This window comes from Epinephelus lanceolatus, chromosome 1 (genome assembly GCF_041903045.1).
Source record: "Epinephelus lanceolatus isolate andai-2023 chromosome 1, ASM4190304v1, whole genome shotgun sequence".
In the NCBI taxonomy this organism is placed as follows: Eukaryota; Metazoa; Chordata; class Actinopteri; order Perciformes; family Serranidae; genus Epinephelus; species Epinephelus lanceolatus.
In genome coordinates this window covers 29891143-29912582 of record NC_135734.1, presented here as the reverse complement: position 1 = coordinate 29912582, position 21440 = coordinate 29891143, and the positions used below count along the sequence as shown (strand labels likewise).

The following is a 21440-nucleotide window of genomic DNA, read 5'->3' as shown; positions in this document are numbered from 1 at the left end:
TTCCTGAACCTCACTACATCCCCACTAATACATTTTCATTTTAAAATGCATGAGTATTGTTACTTTTACGCCTAGCGTCCACACTACTCCAGCCTTTTGGAACCTTTAAAACGGAGACCTTTGAAAATGCAGCTGATTCCATTTTAGTTTAAAACCCCGGGGTTGCATTTTCATCTGGATGGTTGTAAAGGGATACTTTGAAAATAATGACGCAGACACCCACGCTCACTTCCCACTTGGGTCTTCTCACTCAAGATGTGTCAAGCCAAAAAATTATAGGTGGGTTTACATACCTTTCCCATCGCCATGGCTTCCTCCAGCGATGGATAATGCTGCCACCACCTTGACTGCCTTATACTCATGTGTTATTTTGAGTAGCAGTTCCACCTCGTCATCAGTCCAGGCAAAGAAATCTCTTGTCTTAATTTTTGCCATCTCTGCACTATTTTCTGTAGCTAAGCAACCAACTGCAAAGTAGACAATCTGCTTCCTGTTTATGTCGACATGTGTATGCCCAGTGTACGTGAATGGTCATGTGATATGCGTTTTTTAGGCATGTTGTGCTGAAAACACACCAAGCAGCCGTGAAGTGCGGCCAGAGAATACCTGTAGCCAATCAGTAAACAGAGTCCTCTGACTCCTGTGCCTGAAGCACATGAACATGCCTCCTGGCCGCAGAGAAATGGATTTATTGCTGCTGCTTGATGTGTTTTCAGTGTTAGTTAGGAGGGTGATTATTTCTTAAACGGTGCTAAAACAGTTGTTGCTTATGAGATTGTTTTTTAAAACACCATTTTAAAATGAAAACGTATTGATGTGGATGTAGCCTCAGTGTGTGTGTGTGGTGTGTGTCGAGAGGGGACGGGCTTGCGGGTTAAAGTGGGAGGGGGGTTAAAGAAAAAAAGGAACCAACCTGAACCGTTTTATTGAAACATGTTTCTAAATCAAGTGTCATGAATCCTCATATGAAATGGGAGCAAGATGGTGACATTGATAGCGACATTACAATATAGACATGGTGCGTTGAAGTCATTACTTTGAAAGTAGACGTGAAAGGTTTTATTCCAAAATGAAATATCCAGCTCTACCTACAGAAACATCTCTAAAAGTAAAAGAAAATGCAGAGAATTACATTAGCAATTGCCAATGTAAGCTAGAGTTCATTATTCAGATTAATAACTCTAGTGTTTTTTTCCTTTCAACCAGCGGTGAGAAAAAACATCCAAAGGTTTAAATGGATATCTGATATTTGGAAAGAAACCCTTCACATTTACTTTGGTCAACAGCAGTGTTGACGTGTCATTTTACCACACTCAGGATTTTGCTATTAACAGTGCTTTTACACCATATTGAAACCTCAGGTACAAAACTATTCAGGAACATGTCGTCAGTCTACTCAGTAATAATTATTGTGCTGTGTTTGTTGTGCATTTCTGATCTGTATTTGACATTACCAGTATGCCTTGACACAAAGACCTCATTTAAACCTCAGTTGCCCTCAGTTTCTTAATCTCTCATTCTACCTCAGTAACACAAACGATCTCCATCAAAGTAACGCTCCACTCTCTCAGCAGCAGCATACGCACACACAGATTCATGTGCAGATGTACAGCACAGACAGGCAAAGGGTTTTCGGGCCTTCATACCAACACAGAAGCAGAGGATTTTACTATGAGTGTACAAATAAAACCATCAGTGTCATTTCTTTTTTTTTTAAAAAAAACAAAAAAAACAACTGTATTTGTTAAACTCTGAAGTGAGACTTGGTTTGTTGTCCTGGGAAATAAAATGCAACCAATAGTTTACAACAAAACTTGATAAAGTACTTGCTTATTAGGGTGTAGTTCCTTTTGAAATACTTTTTTTGGGGGGGTCTGTTACTCCTTTCTCATTTTTACTACATCATTTAATTTCTGATTCTTACACTGTAAATTGTTTGTGTGACAATACGTATGATTTAAAAGCAAAGGGCAGCAAATCACCACACAGTGCTGAAATACATGGCAGTTATGGGAAACAGAGACAGCACCATGGTTACCTTGCATTGACATTGCATTGAAATTGCTAAATAAATAGTCTTTGTTTTACTAGTTTAAGACAGAAAAAAGACAGAAGTTGTTTCTTCCTTTGTTTGTTTTACTTTTAGTGAGCACTGTGGCCACACTGTGACAGTAATGGGTGAATGGTAAATGCAAAAATATAATGTAATAGAAGCATGAATAGAAATGAGTAATACAGTGGACAAACTTACTCAGTAACATAATTAGTAACATCTACCCAGTGAAACTGTTGCAAGAAAACCCCTGATTGTGTTGATGGTATTGCTTATTACACCATGGTTTGAGTGAAAACTCAATTCTGACTGGCTGCAGAGTGTCCATTAAAGGTACAGTATGTAAGATTTAGGGGGATTTAGTGGCATCTAGTGGTGAGGATTGCAGATTGCAGCCAGCTGAAGCTTCTCCAAATTAGGATTTCTTCAGTGTTCATTGTTCAGGAAGTTTTTATCGGGAGTCGAAATATCTGCAGAGGTGTCTTCCTCTACAAAACAAACAGACCAGGTGATTAAAACTAGTAAAAACAATGAATAAAGCAGTTTCATGTTAAAAATCTGTGTTTCTCCTACGCTGTTCGGCTCATTGCAGACAATTCAAAGTGTGCTCACCTTTTTTCTGATCCAGACGTTCAGGAGGTTTTTACCAGAATCTGCATTATCTGCTCAGGTCTCCTCTCCAAAAAAAAGGGACCTGCTGATTTATTTCGGTAAAATCTATAAATGTAGCAGTTTTACGTTAAAAAAAAAAAAATCTGTGTTTTTCCAACACTGCCCATCGTGGAGGGGCTGCTAACTATCGTGGCTGAGGCAAAAACAGGAATGGCCTTATGCCAGTGTTTGGTTTGTCTTTTCAGGGCTACTGTAGAAACATGGTGATCTCTGTGGACATTGGACAAGTACCCAGTCCCTATGTAGATATAAACACTCATTCTAATTGAACAAAAACACAGTTCTGATTTTCAGGTGATTATACTCTAAAGAAAACATACTAATTGTTTTAGGTTTATTTTCTGCCAATATGTCACCCCAAATCCTACACAGCGGACCTTTAATTCCTGACAGTGGACACCAACTAAGTGTTTCCAGTGATGTCTGCTCACCCGTTCTAAATTAATGTACTGGCTATATGTTATCAGCCTGTCTACGATGAGTAACTATAGCAACAGGGACACCGTCAGAGCCTCTGTTTACAATTTATTGCAACACATTAACAAGCTAACATCTAATTACAACAGTGACACGGCTGGATAGGTAGCTAGTTTTGTTGTCAAACATATTGTCAAATTATATTTACTGTTTGTCAGCCGTACAGAATGTTACTGACTTTGAATCTTGCTGGTGTAATGTTACCTTTCTGGCTCATAGCTGAGCTAAAGGGTTCTACGAGCTGAGATAAAATATCTCCCTTATTTGAGGTTTGTCCTATTTACTGGAGTAGTGAATGTTTCCGTTGCATACGAACCTTATGAAATGGTAATAATTGTTCTAGATATTAGTAAAACCCTCAGGTGTTACAGTAAAATTGAGTTATGGCTTGTAAAAAACTGATTGCAAAATTCTTGAAAATATAAATTAATGCCCTTCGAGGTGTCCATAATCATCAATAAATTTACTCGTAGGAAGCAATTGTCCGATGTCATCCATTAATTCCTGATAATGGACACCTCATCTGGGATTATACCTTACCTAATTCAGTGCTTTTCATCTGTGATTATTCTTTTAAAAGTTACATCGTCGTGCTTTAAAGGGTCAGTTCACCCAAATTACCAAAAAGGAAAAAAAAAAACAACCTACCAAACAAAAGACTCTCTCTTACCTCTTGTGGTGTCCAGCAGTGCAGATGGGTTTGGTTTTAAGATATCTGTTTCTGAGACACTCGAATAACATGGAAATTATTGGATTTTTTTGTTGTCACACTATTGTGCTCATGGTGTTGAATAGATGAACAAAATGATCTACATGATTCAGATACCAGAGGATTAGTAGAAGAAAAAAAAAACACGCCAAAAGTTTAACTCATAGAAAATAGTACATTTGATCTGTAATGAATCAGTAAAAGCTTTGGTACTTTGGAAGGATTTTTTTGTATAGATTACCAAATTCTTTTGTTTTATAAATCAAAAGTAAAGAGGTTTTCAGCCTGTTTTTCTAAAAATGTTTTGAGACCTTGTCAGTCAGTATTTCAATCACCAGGATAAATGTTGCAATTGTACTTTTCTGCAAGCCACGGATATGAAACATTTGTAAGTTGTTATGTCATGGATATGTTGAAACTGTTTATGTTTCAACAGTGCTGTGGTTACCTAGTGATTATGTTTCGGCACAAAAACAATTGGTTGGGAAAAGATCACGTTTGGCGGAAAATACCTTTTGGTGGCTCAAAATTTTGGTAGGAAATGCAGCCAATTTCTCCATAAAAAACACCCGGATTTGTTGTGTCTTAAACAATTGTCTGCAGCTTGGCAGCCGTGTCGCCTAGGTGTTACGCCACCCCCTCCACCTTCTGATGACTAAGTCGGCTCATATCTGTGTAATCAGAACTGCATTACCTTAGTGTGAAACGCACAAGTGAAACGTGTCCGTGGTTTGCAGAATTGCACAATGCCAACATTTCCTACTGGCAACTTTGGTGGGATTTCTGCGCCTAAACTGACAGTCAATCTATTGCAACTACTTCAACTTCCTCAGTCCCTGTGTCATCCTGTATGGCAGACAATTATCCAACAGTAACTGCATATCACATACTAGTTACATGACTTTAAGATCACCCATCAGTTACTGTTTATTTAGAAAACTTGCTTAGTTTCATCACCAATCTTTTGTATCCCAATTATTTCCTGTATTTCAGCATTGTTGACTGAATTGCTGCCAGAGCAACTTAATTCATTTACAGGTATGTTTCCTTGTTCAGCTGCATTGACTTTACTTATTTTGCCCTCTGGACTACCTCTGAAAACTAAGAAGCCTGGGATGTCTGTGAGGAAATGTTTGGTTAAGTTGTATCTGACTGTTTCCATCAGACCTGCAGGCGATGTGTATCATGAAAATCTTGAAATAAGTGTCAAACTAGTACTGTTGTAGTCCATTCATCTCATCTCACTACATTCATGTCGCCATAATGAATGGAAGTCAGCCTGAAGGGTGCCTCATAAGGCCCTGACACACCAAGCCGACGGTTGGCTGTCGGTTAGCGCCTGTTGCCCTGGTCCTTGCCGTGTTTCAGGCTTTTTTCAGCTGATTCAGTATGGTAAATCGACATCAGAGACAGTGGGGCCCATCGGTGAACAAAATCACTCTGATTGGCAGTTCAGGTCAGCACACGAGAAGAGAAATGGAAGTGAGGAAAGTAAACAAATAGCTAAACTCGTGAGGGAGTTAGCTCAAAATAAACCTGTTATATAAGGTAAGATCATTTTATATGCCATTGAGCTCTTTAGCAAAAGTTTCATGATGGATTGTGTTACTGTTTACTTGCACATGGTAAATATGCTCTGTTCTTTCAACATTGGATTGTATTGTTGAGGTGCTAACTGGCTAACTAGAGTCATGACGGTCTTCCAAATTCCCTTTTTGAATCATTAATACAGACTACTTCCCTCTGCTAGAATGGAGTTATTTCCTCTCACACAGGCACAGAACTTACATGCTGGTTGGCTAACAGCTGTAGTCTTTGCAGTGTGTTCATGTGCAGCTTTTTGGCCAAGACACAGGGGACGTGAGGCAACGCAACAGTCGGCTTCCATCGCCGCCCTCTGTTTAATGTTGGTTTGGTGTGTCTGGGCCTTTAATTTAACTACAGCTGGGTCAATATTTGTTTTCTGGATATTTACTCTCTCTATGGGGACAACGTTGTTCTGTGATCTTACTAGTAGTGATAGAGTTACATACAGTACTTGATCCATTTTCAACTATTGAAAAGTTGAAGTGTAACTTGAGAAATCATCTTGTATGCCTTGTTTGTTTTTAACACCATTTTGTAGTTATGTTATTGATGTGCCCTCATCCACTTCATTAATACAACTCACAAACCTGTGATATATATTTTGTTACGATTCTTTACCATGTGATTTGTGTTATTCTGCTTCTTTATCGCTTACCAATAAAATATCACACCTGTCCACTCTCTTTGTGATGGATCTGAACAACTCCTTTTTTTTCAAATTGGTTTAAATAGTTTTAATGTATACAGATGGAAACAATCCTTCATTGCTCAGTGAAGAAGAAACAAAATGGAGAGGAACAGTTCACTTAAGGATGGTAACACATCCAGAGTTCAAGCTTGTCAGAGACAAAAGACCACAAAATCAGTATAATAACACAAATGTACACTTCTCTCTCATCAAACATGGACAAAGATACTGAAGCTCAGATGAACTTCACTGACAAGCTACCAAACATTTTAACAGCAATGACACAACATGATTCAAGAAAAGTGCATCACACTGCATTTGTGCGCCAAATGGTAACAGTGCAAGATCATACGTGATGCCTCCCATTATGCTCCCTTATCATACATGCACCCTACGTTTTTGTTTTTTTTGCCAGACTCTGTGTCGTAGAGATTAAAACGTTCACCAAAGCTCCAGTTGTTCCCAAAAACAGTCCAGTTTTCCCTTTGTGTTCCTTCCTGAGAGACAGTGGGCTTTTCTCATTTCACGGTTTTCATGTCCTCGATTCCTTTCCTCACCTCCTCTCCTCGTGTCTTAGTCCCACCTGAGATACGAGCAGAGGAGGCTAAGGAAGAGATGGAGGAGAGAGCAGTTGAGGCAACATGCATTTAACAAAATGAGACATACATGCTACGGAGCCCTCATTTTAAAGTGATGTCAATTATGGCCACACATATACAGATATTTTTGGAATCTGATATTTTCTCCTAAGTCTTTTACCAACACCTTCAACGGTGCAGATTTAAAAAAAAAAAAACAAAGCAAAAAAAAAGGTCATTTTGTATTTGCGTTGACATTTCAAATGCTTTGGGGAAATGATTTTTTACGTTTTGTTGGCACTGTTTGCTCTAATGACTCACTCTACCTAAAACTTCCTGAACCATCTCCCATCTGCTGCGGCCAGTGTCATTTGCTCCACCTCACTGTCCGCCATTTAAAGGCCACCAGAATCAATGGCTTGGGTCAAGTCCAGTTAAACGAGAAGATAGTGGTACAATTTCGAGAGTGGGATTGTAGTCGATGAGTGGAAGGAAAACTTTAGCACGTCCAGAGCATCACTCTTTTTCTTGAGTGAGCTCCATCTTCCTTATATTGAAGGGGAATCAACAGTGATGAGACCTCTGTTGGGTGTTTTCGAAAGGGAAGCCTATACATCTTATTAGCTTTGTCACAAAGGGAGATTTTCATGAAGGGGGGGGAATATCAGTTTTCAAAAATATTTGTATTCATGTAGACAGGGCCTAAATATGATGGATGGCACAGCCGCATCATCGGCTGTTTGTCATGCCGGTCCTGCCTCTTTTAGATGTCAGGGGTGCTGAAAAGACTTTTGCGCAGGATGCACCTGTGCATCCTCGCTCATAGCTCCTCAGGGAAGCCTCCTCTCTCCTCAGGATGCATCTTAGGAATTGAGACATTCTTCAAGAAGATCAATTGCTGAGTTATAGGCTGGAGGATGGAGGAGTCAGGACACAAGGAGGCACGAAACAGACAAATGAGAAAAGCCCAGTCTGTATCTCGATGAGGCCAGCAGCCCCCAAAAACTGCAGTCAACTAATGGAAGAGATCTGTTAAGCGTTGAGAGCTTTGGCTACATCTGTGAAGACCAGACGACTGGGCCTCTGCGTGGTCCCCTGGGAGGTTGTGAGAGTCTGCGGAGGAGATGGGCAGCAGGACAGATGGGAGATAAAACTGTTAGTGACATTAAGATCACATCGGGACACCAGCGTTGAATAGTTAGAAAAAGTGATGACAGCAGTTGACCCAGTGCAACGTTCTGTTTTGTTCGTTTCAGGAAAAATCCATACAGGTACACCAACTTTAAGGTCCAGTGTGTAGGATTTAGTAGGATCTAGTGGTGAGGTTGCAAAGCTGAAACTTCTGAGTGCCAAAGAAGATATGTAGGAGAACTATGGTGGCCGACGCAAAAACATGAATGGCCTTTTCTATAGCCAACCCCATCTCACTCCCAGTTTGTCAAATACAATGCTTAATCAGTGGCCATCGGCGTCAGACCCCAAGGCACCAAGGCACCTTTTAGCAGCAGTATAAAATCCAATGGTTGGCGCCGTTTTTTGTTTTACATTCCGGGCAACTACCGTAGTCTAAAGAGCAAGAAAGTCTGCATAAGGTGGGCAGGAGGGGAGGTGGACTTTCACTCAGGAGCCGGCTGTTTGTGTCCTGTGTGAAACCAAAAGTCAGTCAAGTTATATTAATAACAATGTAGTTAGCTAGCATGTGCAACATGATAGGCTAGTGACATATGTCACGTATGTGTTATGTATGTGACGTATGTGATGTGACATGTGACCTACATCATGTGACATACTGTATATCACGTGACATTGAATTATGTAAGAATAATATTACATGAGTTGGGAGTGAGAATGTGTTGCTAGAGTCAATGTTTGTCTGTTGTGGGCTACTGTAGCAACAACATGGCAGACCTTGTGGAAGAGGACCTGCTCTGTGTGTAGATGTAAATGGTTCATTCTAAGGTAATGAAAAAACAAGGGTTTTTATTTTCAGGTGATTATAAACTAATGGCAATATAGTCATGAATATTCTGTGTCATCTCTGCCAATAAATGCTCCTAAATCCTTCACACTGGACCTTTAATACTTAAAGATTTAGAGTGTGACTGATTACTGAAACCAGAGAAGATTTGTCAGGATCAGAGGCCACATGTAAAACTACAGAGTATGCAAACTGTTTGGAAGAGTGTGTACTTAATTCACTAATATTTTAGAAATGTCAACCTGCATCCTAAAAAATAGTTGATAATTAATTGCAGTGCTGATGGACACACACTGTTCTGCAATGCAATGCTCCTAAGAAATGTGTTTGATATAAATAATCTAAAGGTTCTCTTTCTGGCTATTTTAAGGCTTTCAACTGCAGCTCATGTACTTCATCAATGAATGGAGTTTGCTCAGTTATTATGGGATCCAATTGCCCCATGTAAGATGCAATTTAAAGCTATGGAAAAGCTAGTGAGTGGGCTGTGGGCTTAGGCTCATGGTATGAAACTATTTCTACTGAAGAAAAAAAATAATGATAATAAAAATAATAATAATAATAATATAAACAATAAATAAAACTACACTTATTTATCATTTTTCTTAATCAGTAGTTCTCCAAACATCACTCTGACTGTACTCTACCACTGGAAGTCTTCACTGTGTGATGGTGTGTGCATACTTTTTGTGTGCATGTGGCCCCGGGAATATTTGATGATTAAAGTATTAAGTTGAGGGAGCACAAAGGAAAGGATGAAAGATATTATGGATGATGGTTTTAAGTTCAAACTGAGTGTGTTGGTATGTGTCCTCTGTTAGTATATACTGTAATATAGATTAGTAAATATGAAATGACGAATACTACACAACATCTAACCAACTAGTTTTTGTTTGAGATACTGAAATAATGATAGAATGAGGATTGTGGGGAAAAAAGAGGTTTAGAGAGACAACACTCAGGTGATACTTTACCATGTTTGCCTTTTACCATTATGCCATTGTCAAAACTTAAAAGAAATTAAAGAAAATAAAGATAAATTATGACCAAAAACAAACAAAAAATGGTCAGTTACAGATTTACAGATATGAATGGAACAAAAAACCCTGATGATCAGTTAAAGCACAGATGTCCTGTGATACTTTACTCCACTTTATCAAAATAACAACATCTTCAAAATATATAGATAGACCTAATTAAGGCTACAGCTAACACAAGCCACACGAGCTGCTTCAATGCACCACACTGGGGCATTTTGCTTGTGTTTGATTATTGGCGATGGGAAACATTGGCCCTGTTTACACCTCATATTAATGTGCGTTCAGGGTGATCGGACCACAAGTGAACAGCTCTAAGCACACCAAATTTGTCCCCATAGCATTTTGAAATCTGATCGCTCCGACCACACTCACAGCGGGCAAAGCAAATCAATATGCAGCGAGCAGCCCTACAATTAAATAACTTTAAAAATAGTAAAGGCTGTATGTGTGTGTATAGCACGATAAATCTCCTACTAGTAAAAACAACAAAGATGCGTTTGGTCTTTGCAAATAGAAATGACTGACTTGTTTATTTCAGGGTGTCTACAGGTATCAGACAGTTAAATTTAATGCTTTTGAAGACCTGTTCAAGACAACTTTTTACCATATTTCAGACAGAGTTTTACTGATTTAAGCATCACAGGTAAATATTGCAGGCAAGTAGTATATATGTGGTCTTGTGCAAAGGTAAGTGTTATGTAGAAATATGGTTATTAGAGTGAGTTAAATCAATCTACAATTTGCCAACAGCTAAGTGCAAGTGTGAAGTAAAATGACAGTATTATAGTTTTTTTAAGGATTTGTAACATTAGAAATCTGGATTTTTACATAGAAAGGCTTTACTCATTTTCACAAAAAGAAATTAAAAGAGGAATAAACAAAATTAGATCAAATGTTTATAATAGTTAAGACCTCACAAATTCAAAATTAACACTATTTAATGACTTTTAAGGCCTTATTGTTAACACTGAATTTAAGACTTTTTAAGGACATGAAGACACCCTAAGATGCATGTGGACACGCATTCTAATGCCAGAACAGACTGACTTAGAACTGTCCACTAGTGATCAGTTCACCTGAGACACGTTAACCTCAGGTGTAAACAGGCTCACTGTCTGAGCCACTGCTCAAAGCTTTCTATTAATGTCTGTCTAGGAATATAAAAGATGGTGGTCATGGCTTTTGTGTTCATCTAACCGTGCACCACTTGTGGTCTGAATGGGAGCACTCTCGTTCTATAAAAGAAAGTTGCCAGAGACACACAGTGGGTTCCTGTGAGGCCCTTACCTTGGCATTGGGACCTGTGAGGCTGCCTTCCCGGCCGTGATCCAGTAGTTCCTGTTCCAGCAGGTCATCTTGTTCTTCAGCCGGGTCAAAGTTGTACATGGGCATAAGCTGGTGCCTCAGCTTCTCCAACCTGTGTGACAAGAGTTAAGAGATGAAACCTGTCTGCATTTAAGGAAGAGGAAATTATGCTTTGTTGCAACAGTAGCAGCAAACAACTATTTGCTATGTAAAGATAAAGTGGAGTAATGGCGTCCTGACTAGAGAACAGTCATTGTGTGTGTTTTAAAGGTATATGTCCACAAGATCCATCATTTCCACTCTTCTGTTCATTGTCTATGTAAGCAGCGGTGCAATGCATTCTGGTAGCGCCATACTGCATTAAAGAGACGAGGCATGAAGTTGAGGTCTTATGCAAATCATGTCCAGAGGGACTTGCCACCTCTGGAAACTACCAGAAAACTTTGAAACTAACTGCTGCCGATCTAAAATGTAGAAGATTCAGTAACTGCATGGCTTATTTTTCACCTCAAATGTTGTCAAGCACATTTCGGTGATTATTTTCATATTATAAAAGAAACTTTCCAAACAAGCCGCCACGTTGCCGCCACAAGCCGCCAAACTGGTCCAGTTTAATATCTGGAAGCAGACAGCCCATGAGTAAAAGCTAAAATGCCAAAAATGCCCCTGTGACCTTATTACATAATTCACATTTTTTCTCTATTGATGTGGTCGAGGGTCCGGCTGACGTGCATGCTAATGCATGTGAGTCTCTATTTGAGTATCCCACTGGCTAGCAAATGGCGATTGCTCTGCACTGTGCTCATACGGCAGTCACTGCTGGTAGCACCATCTTATAATAATAATAATAATAATAATAATAACTTTATTTATATAGCACCTTTAAAAACAAGAGTTTACAAAGTGCTTTGACAAACAAAGCAAACGCAGGAATATCTATAGCAAGAGAGTCAAAACAGTGTGGGCAAGCAAAAGCAGGACAAAATTAAGCTCAAATTGAAGTAAACTAAGCAAAACACAGACAGAATGAAAAGAGAATGTTAAAAGAGATAAGAACAATAAAGGCAATAAAACTATTATTTGTAAATACTAGAAACAAACGAATAGAAGGATAAAAAGACAACAATGCATAATGACAATAGCATAACAAAGAATAAACAATTAAAAGGAATAGAATAAAATAAATAAAAAGAGTAAACAAAAAGAATAAATAAAAAGATAAAAAGACGACATCACATGAAGGCAAGTCTATAAAAATGGGTTTTAAGAAGAGATTTAAAAGATGTTACCGATTCTGCAAGCTTTATCTCCTCAGGCAGGCCGTTCCAAAGTCGAGGGGCCCTGGTGGAAAAAGCGCGGTCGCCTCTAGTTTTAAGTCTCGACTTTGGAACGGCCAGGAGGGCCCCGCCTGAGGATCTTAGGCTGCGTACTGGCTCATATGGGGTCAACATTTCTGATATGTAACTTGGGGCCAGACCCAGACGGGCTTTAAAAGTGATCAGTAAAATCTTAAAATCAATTCTAAAACGCACAGGGAGCCAATGGAGGGAAGCCAGGATTGGGGTGATGTGATGTCGTCTGTTAAAACCAGTAAGAAGCCTAGCTGCTGCGTTCTGAACCAGTTGGAGGCGGGAGAGTGATTTATGGTTTATGCCAGAGAGGAGTGAGTTACAGTAATCGAGTCTGGAGAAGATGAATGCGTGGATTATTTTTTCTAAGTCAGAATGTGGGCATCTTGGCACCTTCGTCGGAAGCATTGCACCCACTCCCCAGCTCCCCCTGGTTAACTAGCTCTTTCAGCACTGTTGGCGTTGTTTAGACCTGTTCATGGTGTTAGCACCATTAGCTGCTAGCTGCAAGCTCAGCCACCTCCTTGTTGAGAACAGACAACCTGAATCAGATCGTATACAGCTCCAATTTCACCTTTAGAGGGTTAAAAATGGGTGACCTGTCCTCTACACAATGTGTACGTACCCTGTTGTCTCAAGTTCCCACTAACTCCAGTGCAAACAACACTCCTATGATGGAGCACTTATTTTGTGTTAGTTTGTGTAGAAATATATATAATGTGGACACACTATCAACTAAAATAATAAAGATTTTAAACTACGTTTTGACACAGGGCCCCTCTACAAGACAGCCAGAAACCAGATCTGCGGGAAAAATCTTCAACTTACCGCTTCCGTTTCCGAATATACAGCATCTAGAATATAGAAAGACAGACATATTGAGAAAGATACACAAGCAGTTTAACTGGTGGAGGTAATCTGTCCAAACTAAATGGAGTGTCTGTTACGTCCAAGGTCTGTTAGAACAAATATACAAATTAAACATGAATCTAATAGGTCAAGACATTACAATTCATTCAGAGGGAATTCACTTCTAGTGAATCAAGTGCTAATTTAGAGACAATATTTAAATGATATCTTACAATGGCCACTGCCAAGCCAATGACAGTGATGATGCCAAAGGGCACGAGCACCATTCCCATCCCCGAGCCCTCGATCACCGCCTCCGGAAACGTTGTGGCATTGAAGCTGGTCTCGTTTGTTGTTATAGTAACAGTCATTAATGTCGTCCGGGAGGTGACATTGTCTCTGACACTCTTGCTCGTGGAGAGGAAGGGGATTGCGGTGGCTGTGGCAGTTGTGGAGAGAAAACTTGTAGTTGTCTGAGCTGCAGTTACAGCCATGGTCAGGTGTTGCAGTTTCAACTGAAGGATGTATTTTCGGTCTGTGCGTGGATGCTGCCGCGTCGCTCTCAGCCTCTAGTGCGTGCCATGGTCGACACAGGTGTCTTCCTTCTGGTGTGAGGTCTGCGGGGGCATTGGTGATGCTTCGGCCATGTGATCAGGGAAATAAAACCTAAAACTGAAAGGCAGAACAGCATGTGATTAATAAAGGGGGTTTTATTTTTAGCCTAAGAAATGCTTTGTAGGTCGTATGAATTTAACTCCAGCCAAAATGCTAAAATATATCACTAAAATTGCTTCTCTGCACTCAATGTTTACCTAAATCTTTGTATTAACATTTCCGTTTTGGTAGGCTTCACCCTTGTTTTCAGTCAAGCCGCAGCTGATTGTGCCAGTGGGGTTGTGGTAGGTGTTTTTGGGCAGGATGTGGGTAGCAAAGGCATAGGAGGAAAGTGGCATAACAAACTTGATAAAATACCGAGGAATACTAACCACTCAAACTGTAACGTGCAGGGTGAGGAAATGTGCTGGCAGCGTGTTCAAAACGTCAAAGTCAAACTAAACACCCACACACGCCACCACACACACAGCTTCCACAAATATCCACTGCATCCAAAACCCGGTGCATGTACCTCCCACCCACACACACTCACACTCAGTGTACACATCCCATGAGAGAGATAAAAGCAATTTACATATGTGAGGAGTTTTCAAACATCTCCTCTTGAAGCAGTGTTACATGGTGACACAGGAGGGCAAAGCAGACACATGATCCATTCCTCCCTCCTGAGTGCATCCTGTCTGCTTGTGCCCTTAATGAGGAACATGTGCAGCTGAAGCAACAACCAATGAAACGCCAAGGCTGGATTCAGTCATTGCTGTTGTCCCTGCACTGCAACAGGACAGACATCTTTGTTTGAATCATGTTATGGCCTTATTAACGTGTTACTGACATGTTATTTTTAGTCAGGATGCTGCCCTGCACCAACAGCTGATCTACTAATCCGGCCAACGTGACCAGGTCCTCCTCCATGTGTCCTCGCAGATTAGAGAGACATGCATACGTACCTTAACATACAACATGCATGACTTGAGAGGTGATCTGCAGCAGGCCGGGGTTAGCTAGAGAGGGGAAAATTTCATTGGAAGAGGCAGCATTTCCTCCAGCGGCTGCCCCTCCTCCTCCTCCTTCTCCTCCTTCTCCTCCTCCTCTTCTGCTGCTTCCCCCTTTAGCAATGCAGGTATTGCACAGGCTGTTTACATTGACTAAACAGCCATGTTCTGCAAAGATGGACTCCACACACCAGTGTAACCCTATCCCGGCAGCCTCCACGAGATCCCCTTCCCGTTCTCCGGTTGCCTCCACGGATCTGCTCCCCCCGTCTTGCCCTTTCTTGTGTTTCACACAACAGAGGCTGCTCCGGGGATGCTGCAAACAGAGAGGAGTGCGGCGAGCTCCCTCCCCGCCGCCCTGCAATTGGTCTAATGGCTTCAAGATGATAGATGCGGTTGGCTCCCTCTGCTGTCCATTTGGCTTTGCAGGGATGAGAATGGGATTTAATGGCTCTGCTGCACACCAGATGCTGTCAGACCCATGTGAATGACTGCATCCGGGTGGCAGCTCTGAGGAAGTTAACCCTATCATGTCTTTTCTGCAACTTGAGGAAAACAGAAAAAGAAGCCCACAAATAAAGCATGGATTTCTTTTATTTCACTGTGAGGGATTTGTACAGTTATTCACAAATCACACAGATATATTTGCACACATTTCCATTTGTACAACTAGACAGTACTTGTCTTGTTTTATTATTGTGTAACACATGTTCACAACAGTTGCAGAATATCCACATGTCCTTCAGCTCATTTTGAAAGAGTCCCCAGTCATCATGGCCACAAATTCTGGAAGAGTTAAAATCAGCAGTTAATATTTTTGTCATTACATATTACCCCCTCATTTGTTATCCCAATCAGTTCAGTCTAAGGACACATTTTTAAATTTGGATATTTTTTAAATTAAAAAAAGTAAATAAATGCAATCCTTGTCGCAGGAAACAACAACATGGTAAGAATCATAACTTTTTTGTAATTTAATATCGTCATAGACAAAAGTAGCTGACAGGTTAAAGAGTTCTGGAGTGAAAATCTGAAAATAAGAATGAAACTTTTCACATGAATTTTCACAGTTTTAAAGGTCCAGTGTGCAGGATTTAGGGGGATATATTGGCAGAAATATAAAACAAAATAATGTTTTCTTTAGTGAAAAATCACCTGAAAATCATGTTTTACCATCGAATGAGTCGTTTATATCTACTCCCTTGGAGTCTGCCATGTTGTTCTACAGTAGTCCAGAACAGACAAACAAAACACTGGCTCCAGAGAGGGCGATTTGCATTTTTGCATTTTCGTGGTGGCCACTGTAGCTCTCCTACACGCTTGGCACACTGCAGAGGTTTCAGTTAGTTGAAATCTGTAACCTCAGCTGCCACTAAATCCCACACGCTAGACCAGGGCTATTCAATTACAAATTCAACTGGGCCGGATTTTAAAACCAGAAAATGTCGATGGGCCACATGTTCAGCATGTGTATATATATTTATATAAATATTTATACACATGGCCCTCCTCAACATAATGCAGAAACAGAATAAAAAAGAGCTATCAGTGCACAGAAGCAAACTCTTATTTAAAGACATATCATACTATGACTTTTTTCAACATACTGTACTAAAACATTTTATTAGTATTTTTTTTTTTTTTTTTACATACAATACTCAGGTTAACAATCAAACCTACATTGTGAAAGTCCCATGCATTGACCATCCACCATGTCTGCAGTTCTCCAGGGACTCCCCATTTATACCATGTCACCTGACTTTGGTCTGAATCTGCACTTTTTGTCTTGTAAAATGACAACACTGAGGTGTTTTCAACACACTATACTGAGTTATTTAGGTTTTTTTGACTTATACTATGAATATTTTTAAGTTAGTTACACATGGATGTCCTTTGTTTATTTTTTTTAATGCTTTCTCTAAGGACACAAGACAAAATCTTCAAGGAGGCACATTTGTGTGTCGCCAGTTCGTTAGCTCAGGGAGATAGAGGACCGATTTGAAGGTCAGAGGATTGGGGTTCAATTCCCAGGTGAACAGTCAGTCTGTATTGCAAGCTGATGTCTGATGGAGAAAGTTAAAATGTCTAAGAAACACAGACAAAGTGTCTCTGGCCTGGTAGCTTGGGCTGTTAGAGGACAGGTTGGAAGTCCTTAGGTTGAATGTTCAATCCTAGTCCAAGGCATCTGAATTTTAAATGCCGCTGTCCAGAGTAGAGAGTGAAAGTCTCCGTGAAACACAACGGAAGTGTGAGGTGGAATAGCTCAGTAGCTCAAAGTAACGATAATAGCCAATTACGGCAGAGCTTATTATTATTACTATTATTATCATTATTATTATTATTATTATTATTACGGTTTTGATTAAATTTCTTGGTACCAGTCCCTGCCCGGGCCACTCAGAGGTTGCTTCTGGGCCGTATGTAGGCAGCAGGCAGCTAATTGAATAGGCCTGCACTAGACCTTTAATGAAGGTTGTAGTGTTCATAACATTTAATTTTCACTCCTCCGTTAAAATATTTATGCATTCAATTTGTAAACACATAATGGATATATCTTGTTGAATAGTAATGACTTTTGACCTGAACATTTCTGACTGAATCTGGTAGAAATAAATTAATCATACAAACTGAGAAGACAAAATGTCCAAAAACAGAGCAGTAATGTAGTGCTGTCAAAATGAACACTATGATAACAAATTGCCCTTAACATTAAATATGTTTTTGACCAAATTACAGTTTTCTAGAGTGGTTATAATGGCCGGTAATTTAATTATACATCCAAACCTTCATAATCAATGGTTCCATCTCCATCTTTATCTGCCTCCTTCATCATCTGCTCTGCCTCGATCTCATTAAGTGGTTCCCCGGCATTCATCAGGACATATCTGGAAATGAATATTAAACATGAAGGAAGCAATGAAGGAGCATGATGATGACAAAATAATGTTAACACTGAGTGAACACAGAGTGGTTGGCATGAGGTTTTTTGTTTCATGAATTTTAATTTGAGATCAAAATAAATAATTATTCATCACTTGGACAGTCGACAGTGCAGTGTAATCCAGTATGCAATTGGTCAATTTAAAAGGATGTACTTATTCCGTGTATAGGAAATGTTTATGCTTTTCTTTTCTATCATTGTGTTATTCTTACTTGAGTGTGTTCCAGTCGATATATCCTTTAGCCTCTTTGTCAAATACTTTAAAAGCAGCTCTGAGTTCAGTGTCCTGGTTCTTGGTTCTTTCGTGGTACAGTGCCATCAGACCCAGGAAGCTGTCACAGTTAAATATCCCTTTACCTGGAGAGTCATAGAAAAAATTCAGTTAAAACAAAACATGGTCATCTGAGTGCAGCAGAGTGACTTCTGTTTGCAAGTTTGGTGCACAGAAACAGAGTACACAGAGACTTTTTCATGCACATAAAGACATACAAACTGAACATATAAGAGAAAAACAATGCATTAAAAATCATGTTATTTTATGCGCAGTAAAATTATCTGACCACAACAATCTGCATCCCAACACACTGTATCTATGAAAAACTCCAGTGGTCACAATGTCCATGAACAAGCCATGATTCACAGCTAGAATTGAGTTAGAATTAATCATAATTTATTGCAAAGCAAACCACTTCTGCAGTACATCTATGACATCAAAATGCCAAAGTAAAATTAACAAAAATTGCAGCATTATATTTGTTCTTTCAGAGATAAAGGGGAGGTAGTAAGAGAGAAAGAGTAGAGAAAATAGGAAACAGGAAAATGACAAATTATATAATGTATTAGTTACGGCTAAGGTAAACAGGACTTAATTTGACATAGTATATTAGCAAAAGTCCATTTAAAAGATGTCCTCCTTAAATTAGCAGAAGGCGGAAAATCATGATGTAGTTTGATAGTATTCAAGACTTTGCTGGACACATAATGAAGCCCCTGACAGAGTCTGGAGATTTTAGATTCGTGTTCTTTCATGATTTGCAGTGTGATTAAATTTTGTGGTGATGGCAGTAAACTATTTATTATTATTAGGGGACTAATTGTTTGGAGAAGGCTGCAGGGAGGAAAGTGTGAAATTTAATTGGAAAAGAAACGACATCAATACATTTTAATTAAACAAACCTTTTCCAACTTCAGGATGTTAGCTTAACTCCAATACAGTTCTGTGTGTGTGTGTGTGTGTGTGTGTGTGTGTGTGTGTGTGTGGCACAACAATGGGAGCACCAAGTCTTTTTTATGGACTGAAACCATGACTGAAACCCACACATAATCACACAAAGTGAAACACTGACACCTAGTGATTGATGTGGTAACCTGCAGTATAAACAGAATACTGCAGTGTTAGATAATGGTGTGTGTGTGTGTTTTTTTTTAAATAATGCATTCTGGAAAAGGTTTCTCTCTTCAAAAGGTGCATGAGTTCGCTTTATAAATCTTAACTCTATCTAGATTTGCAATTAAAGTACAGATTTGATCAGCTGCAAAGAGTAATATGTTTTAGGATTAATTTATCTTAACCTTATCAGAGCAAGTGGCAAACATCCTTTTTATTTACCTTCCTACACTTTAGCTAATGGTAATGGCAAACTTTAGCCGATGTGAATGGCCAGGCTATCATTACCCAGCCTAATTTAGCACTTTAATTACGTACATGGTTTGGGCTGAACTTTAGTCAGATAAAGCTTCTACTTCCATCCTCACCTCCGGGTACAGCTCAGAATACATGCAAGTCATTGCTTATAAAGGCATTGCTCAAATGCATTTACAGGTGTTGCTCATGCATGGAAATAGAACCATTTCATGATATAATACAGTCAAATACACCACCAACACTATGGTCTCAAAAATAGATGAATCAGTGGCTTTCTGACACAGTGTAACCAAAATAATTAACGTTGCTTTAAAAGATATGTGATTTATGGCATGGCTGTTGTACTGGATTATATTTTATTATACATATACCTTATAAAGTGGAAGTTCAAGAGATATACAGTCACAGGTGTGTGTAATACCCTAACTACCTAATCTATATTATCTTAAACGTAGTCAGTGGCCATGAGAGCTCAGAAAGCCAAGTTAAAGGTCCAGTGTGTAAGATTTGGAGGGAATTAGTGGCATCTAGCGGAGATGATTGCAGATTGCAAACAGCCAAAACTTCTCCTGGTTATAATTCCTTCAGCACTCATTGTTAAAGAGGTTTTTCCCGGGGCCCAAATTATCCGCAGAGGTCTCCCTCTCTCCAAAAACAAACAGACCCAATGATTAAAACTGGTTAAAACACAGAATAAATCAGTTTCATGTTACAAATAAATGTTTCTCCTACACTGTTCAGCTCATTGCAGGTCTGCTAGCCCAGCACCTGCTAATGTGTGCTCACCTTTTTTCTCTGATACCTTAAGATCCAGATGTTAAGGTCTTTTTTTACCAGGAGCCAAATTATCTGCAGAGGTCACTTCCTCTCCAAACAAACTGACGTGATGATTTAAATTGGTAAAACACTGAATAAAGTTGTTTCACGATAGCAAATTGGTGCTTTTCCGACACTGTTTGTTGCAGAGGGGCTACTAACTACAGAGGCCGAAGCAAGAACGCGAATGGCACTATTGAGAGTCATTGTTTGGTTTGTCCATTGTAGAATACTGTAGAAACATGTTGATCTCTGTCAGCAAAGACTTGCTCCCTATGTAGATATAAGCGACTCATTCTAAGGTCACAAAAACATGACAATTCTTATTTTACTTACTTTTACTTATCATATTTTATTTCATTTCTGCCAATATATACCCCTAAATCCTACACACTGGACCTTTAAAGATATTTTAGAGACTGATACTCTTCCATAGTATGGGCTTTACAAGTTTATATTCACCATCTTTGTCCACATCTTTGGCCATCTGGCTGAGCTCCCTCTTTGTAGGATTGATCCCCATTAAACTCATCAGCCTCTCCAGCTCCTGTGTCTTCACATCTCCATTTCCCTCTTCATCAAACATCTCGAAAACTCCTTTGTATTCTGTGATCTGCTCCTGTGTTAACTTGCTGGCCTGGAAGAAAATAAGGGCATTGTTTAGGGAGTTGCAGTATTTAATATTAGCCGTTATCAAGATTTATCACAGCAAAGCTTCTGAAATTGCTTCCATATTTGTTACATATAGTAGAATAAACCATTTTGTTTGCAAGCTTAGTTTCTTTCTCACCATTTTTTCTGGTAGTCCAAACACGGCTGAGGACAAGCACTGCGACAAGACTTACTGTAGAATGAGAAGATGTCTTGTCCTCATCATTACACTTCTAATGCTCGTTCCCTTGAGTTTAGAGGAGCATGCTTCGTGGCCTTTTATAGCACTTAAAGGATGGACTTATTAATCACCCATGAGGAATATTTAGTTAGTGATCTCAGCTAACAAATGGTAAACAGCATACTGGGATATAACATTTAAAAATAACTGGCTTGGTAAACTTTTAATTCATTAAAATATGATGTTGTTCTCAAAGTAACCAGGACGGAACAAGAGACAGACAAGATAACAAAATATGTAAACTATCAGATGCA

The 21440-nt window shown here is 39.4% G+C and overlaps 2 protein-coding genes across 3 annotated transcripts; both read right to left on the bottom strand.

The window, feature by feature from the left end:
• Positions 1–6205: 6205 nt before the first annotated feature.
• c1h3orf18 (chromosome 1 C3orf18 homolog) lies at positions 6206–15226 on the bottom strand. Of its 2 annotated transcripts, none has more exons than XM_033626968.2 (5): positions 14848–15226; positions 13519–13957; positions 13265–13290; positions 11070–11199; positions 6206–7877 (listed from the first exon to the last, which is right to left on the bottom strand). In XM_033626968.2, the coding sequence occupies exons 2-5, from the start codon at positions 13777–13779 to the stop codon at positions 7797–7799; spliced, it is 498 nt and encodes a 165-aa protein (XP_033482859.1). In that variant the 5' UTR covers positions 13780–13957; positions 14848–15226; the 3' UTR covers positions 6206–7796. The 2 variants fall into 2 exon arrangements, with proteins under 2 accessions (XP_033482859.1, XP_078025341.1); XM_078169215.1 differs by lacking the exon at positions 6206–7877 and adding an exon at positions 9655–9751.
• A 242-nt stretch (positions 15227–15468) lies between these two features.
• LOC117256979 (calglandulin-like) lies at positions 15469–21216 on the bottom strand. Its single transcript, XM_033626730.2, has 5 exons — positions 21085–21216; positions 20757–20931; positions 18046–18190; positions 17677–17777; positions 15469–15678 (listed from the first exon to the last, which is right to left on the bottom strand). Exons 1-5 carry the CDS (start codon positions 21085–21087, stop codon positions 15635–15637), a joined length of 468 nt encoding a protein of 155 aa, XP_033482621.1. The 5' UTR covers positions 21088–21216; the 3' UTR covers positions 15469–15634.
• Between the last annotated feature and the right edge of the window lie 224 nt (positions 21217–21440).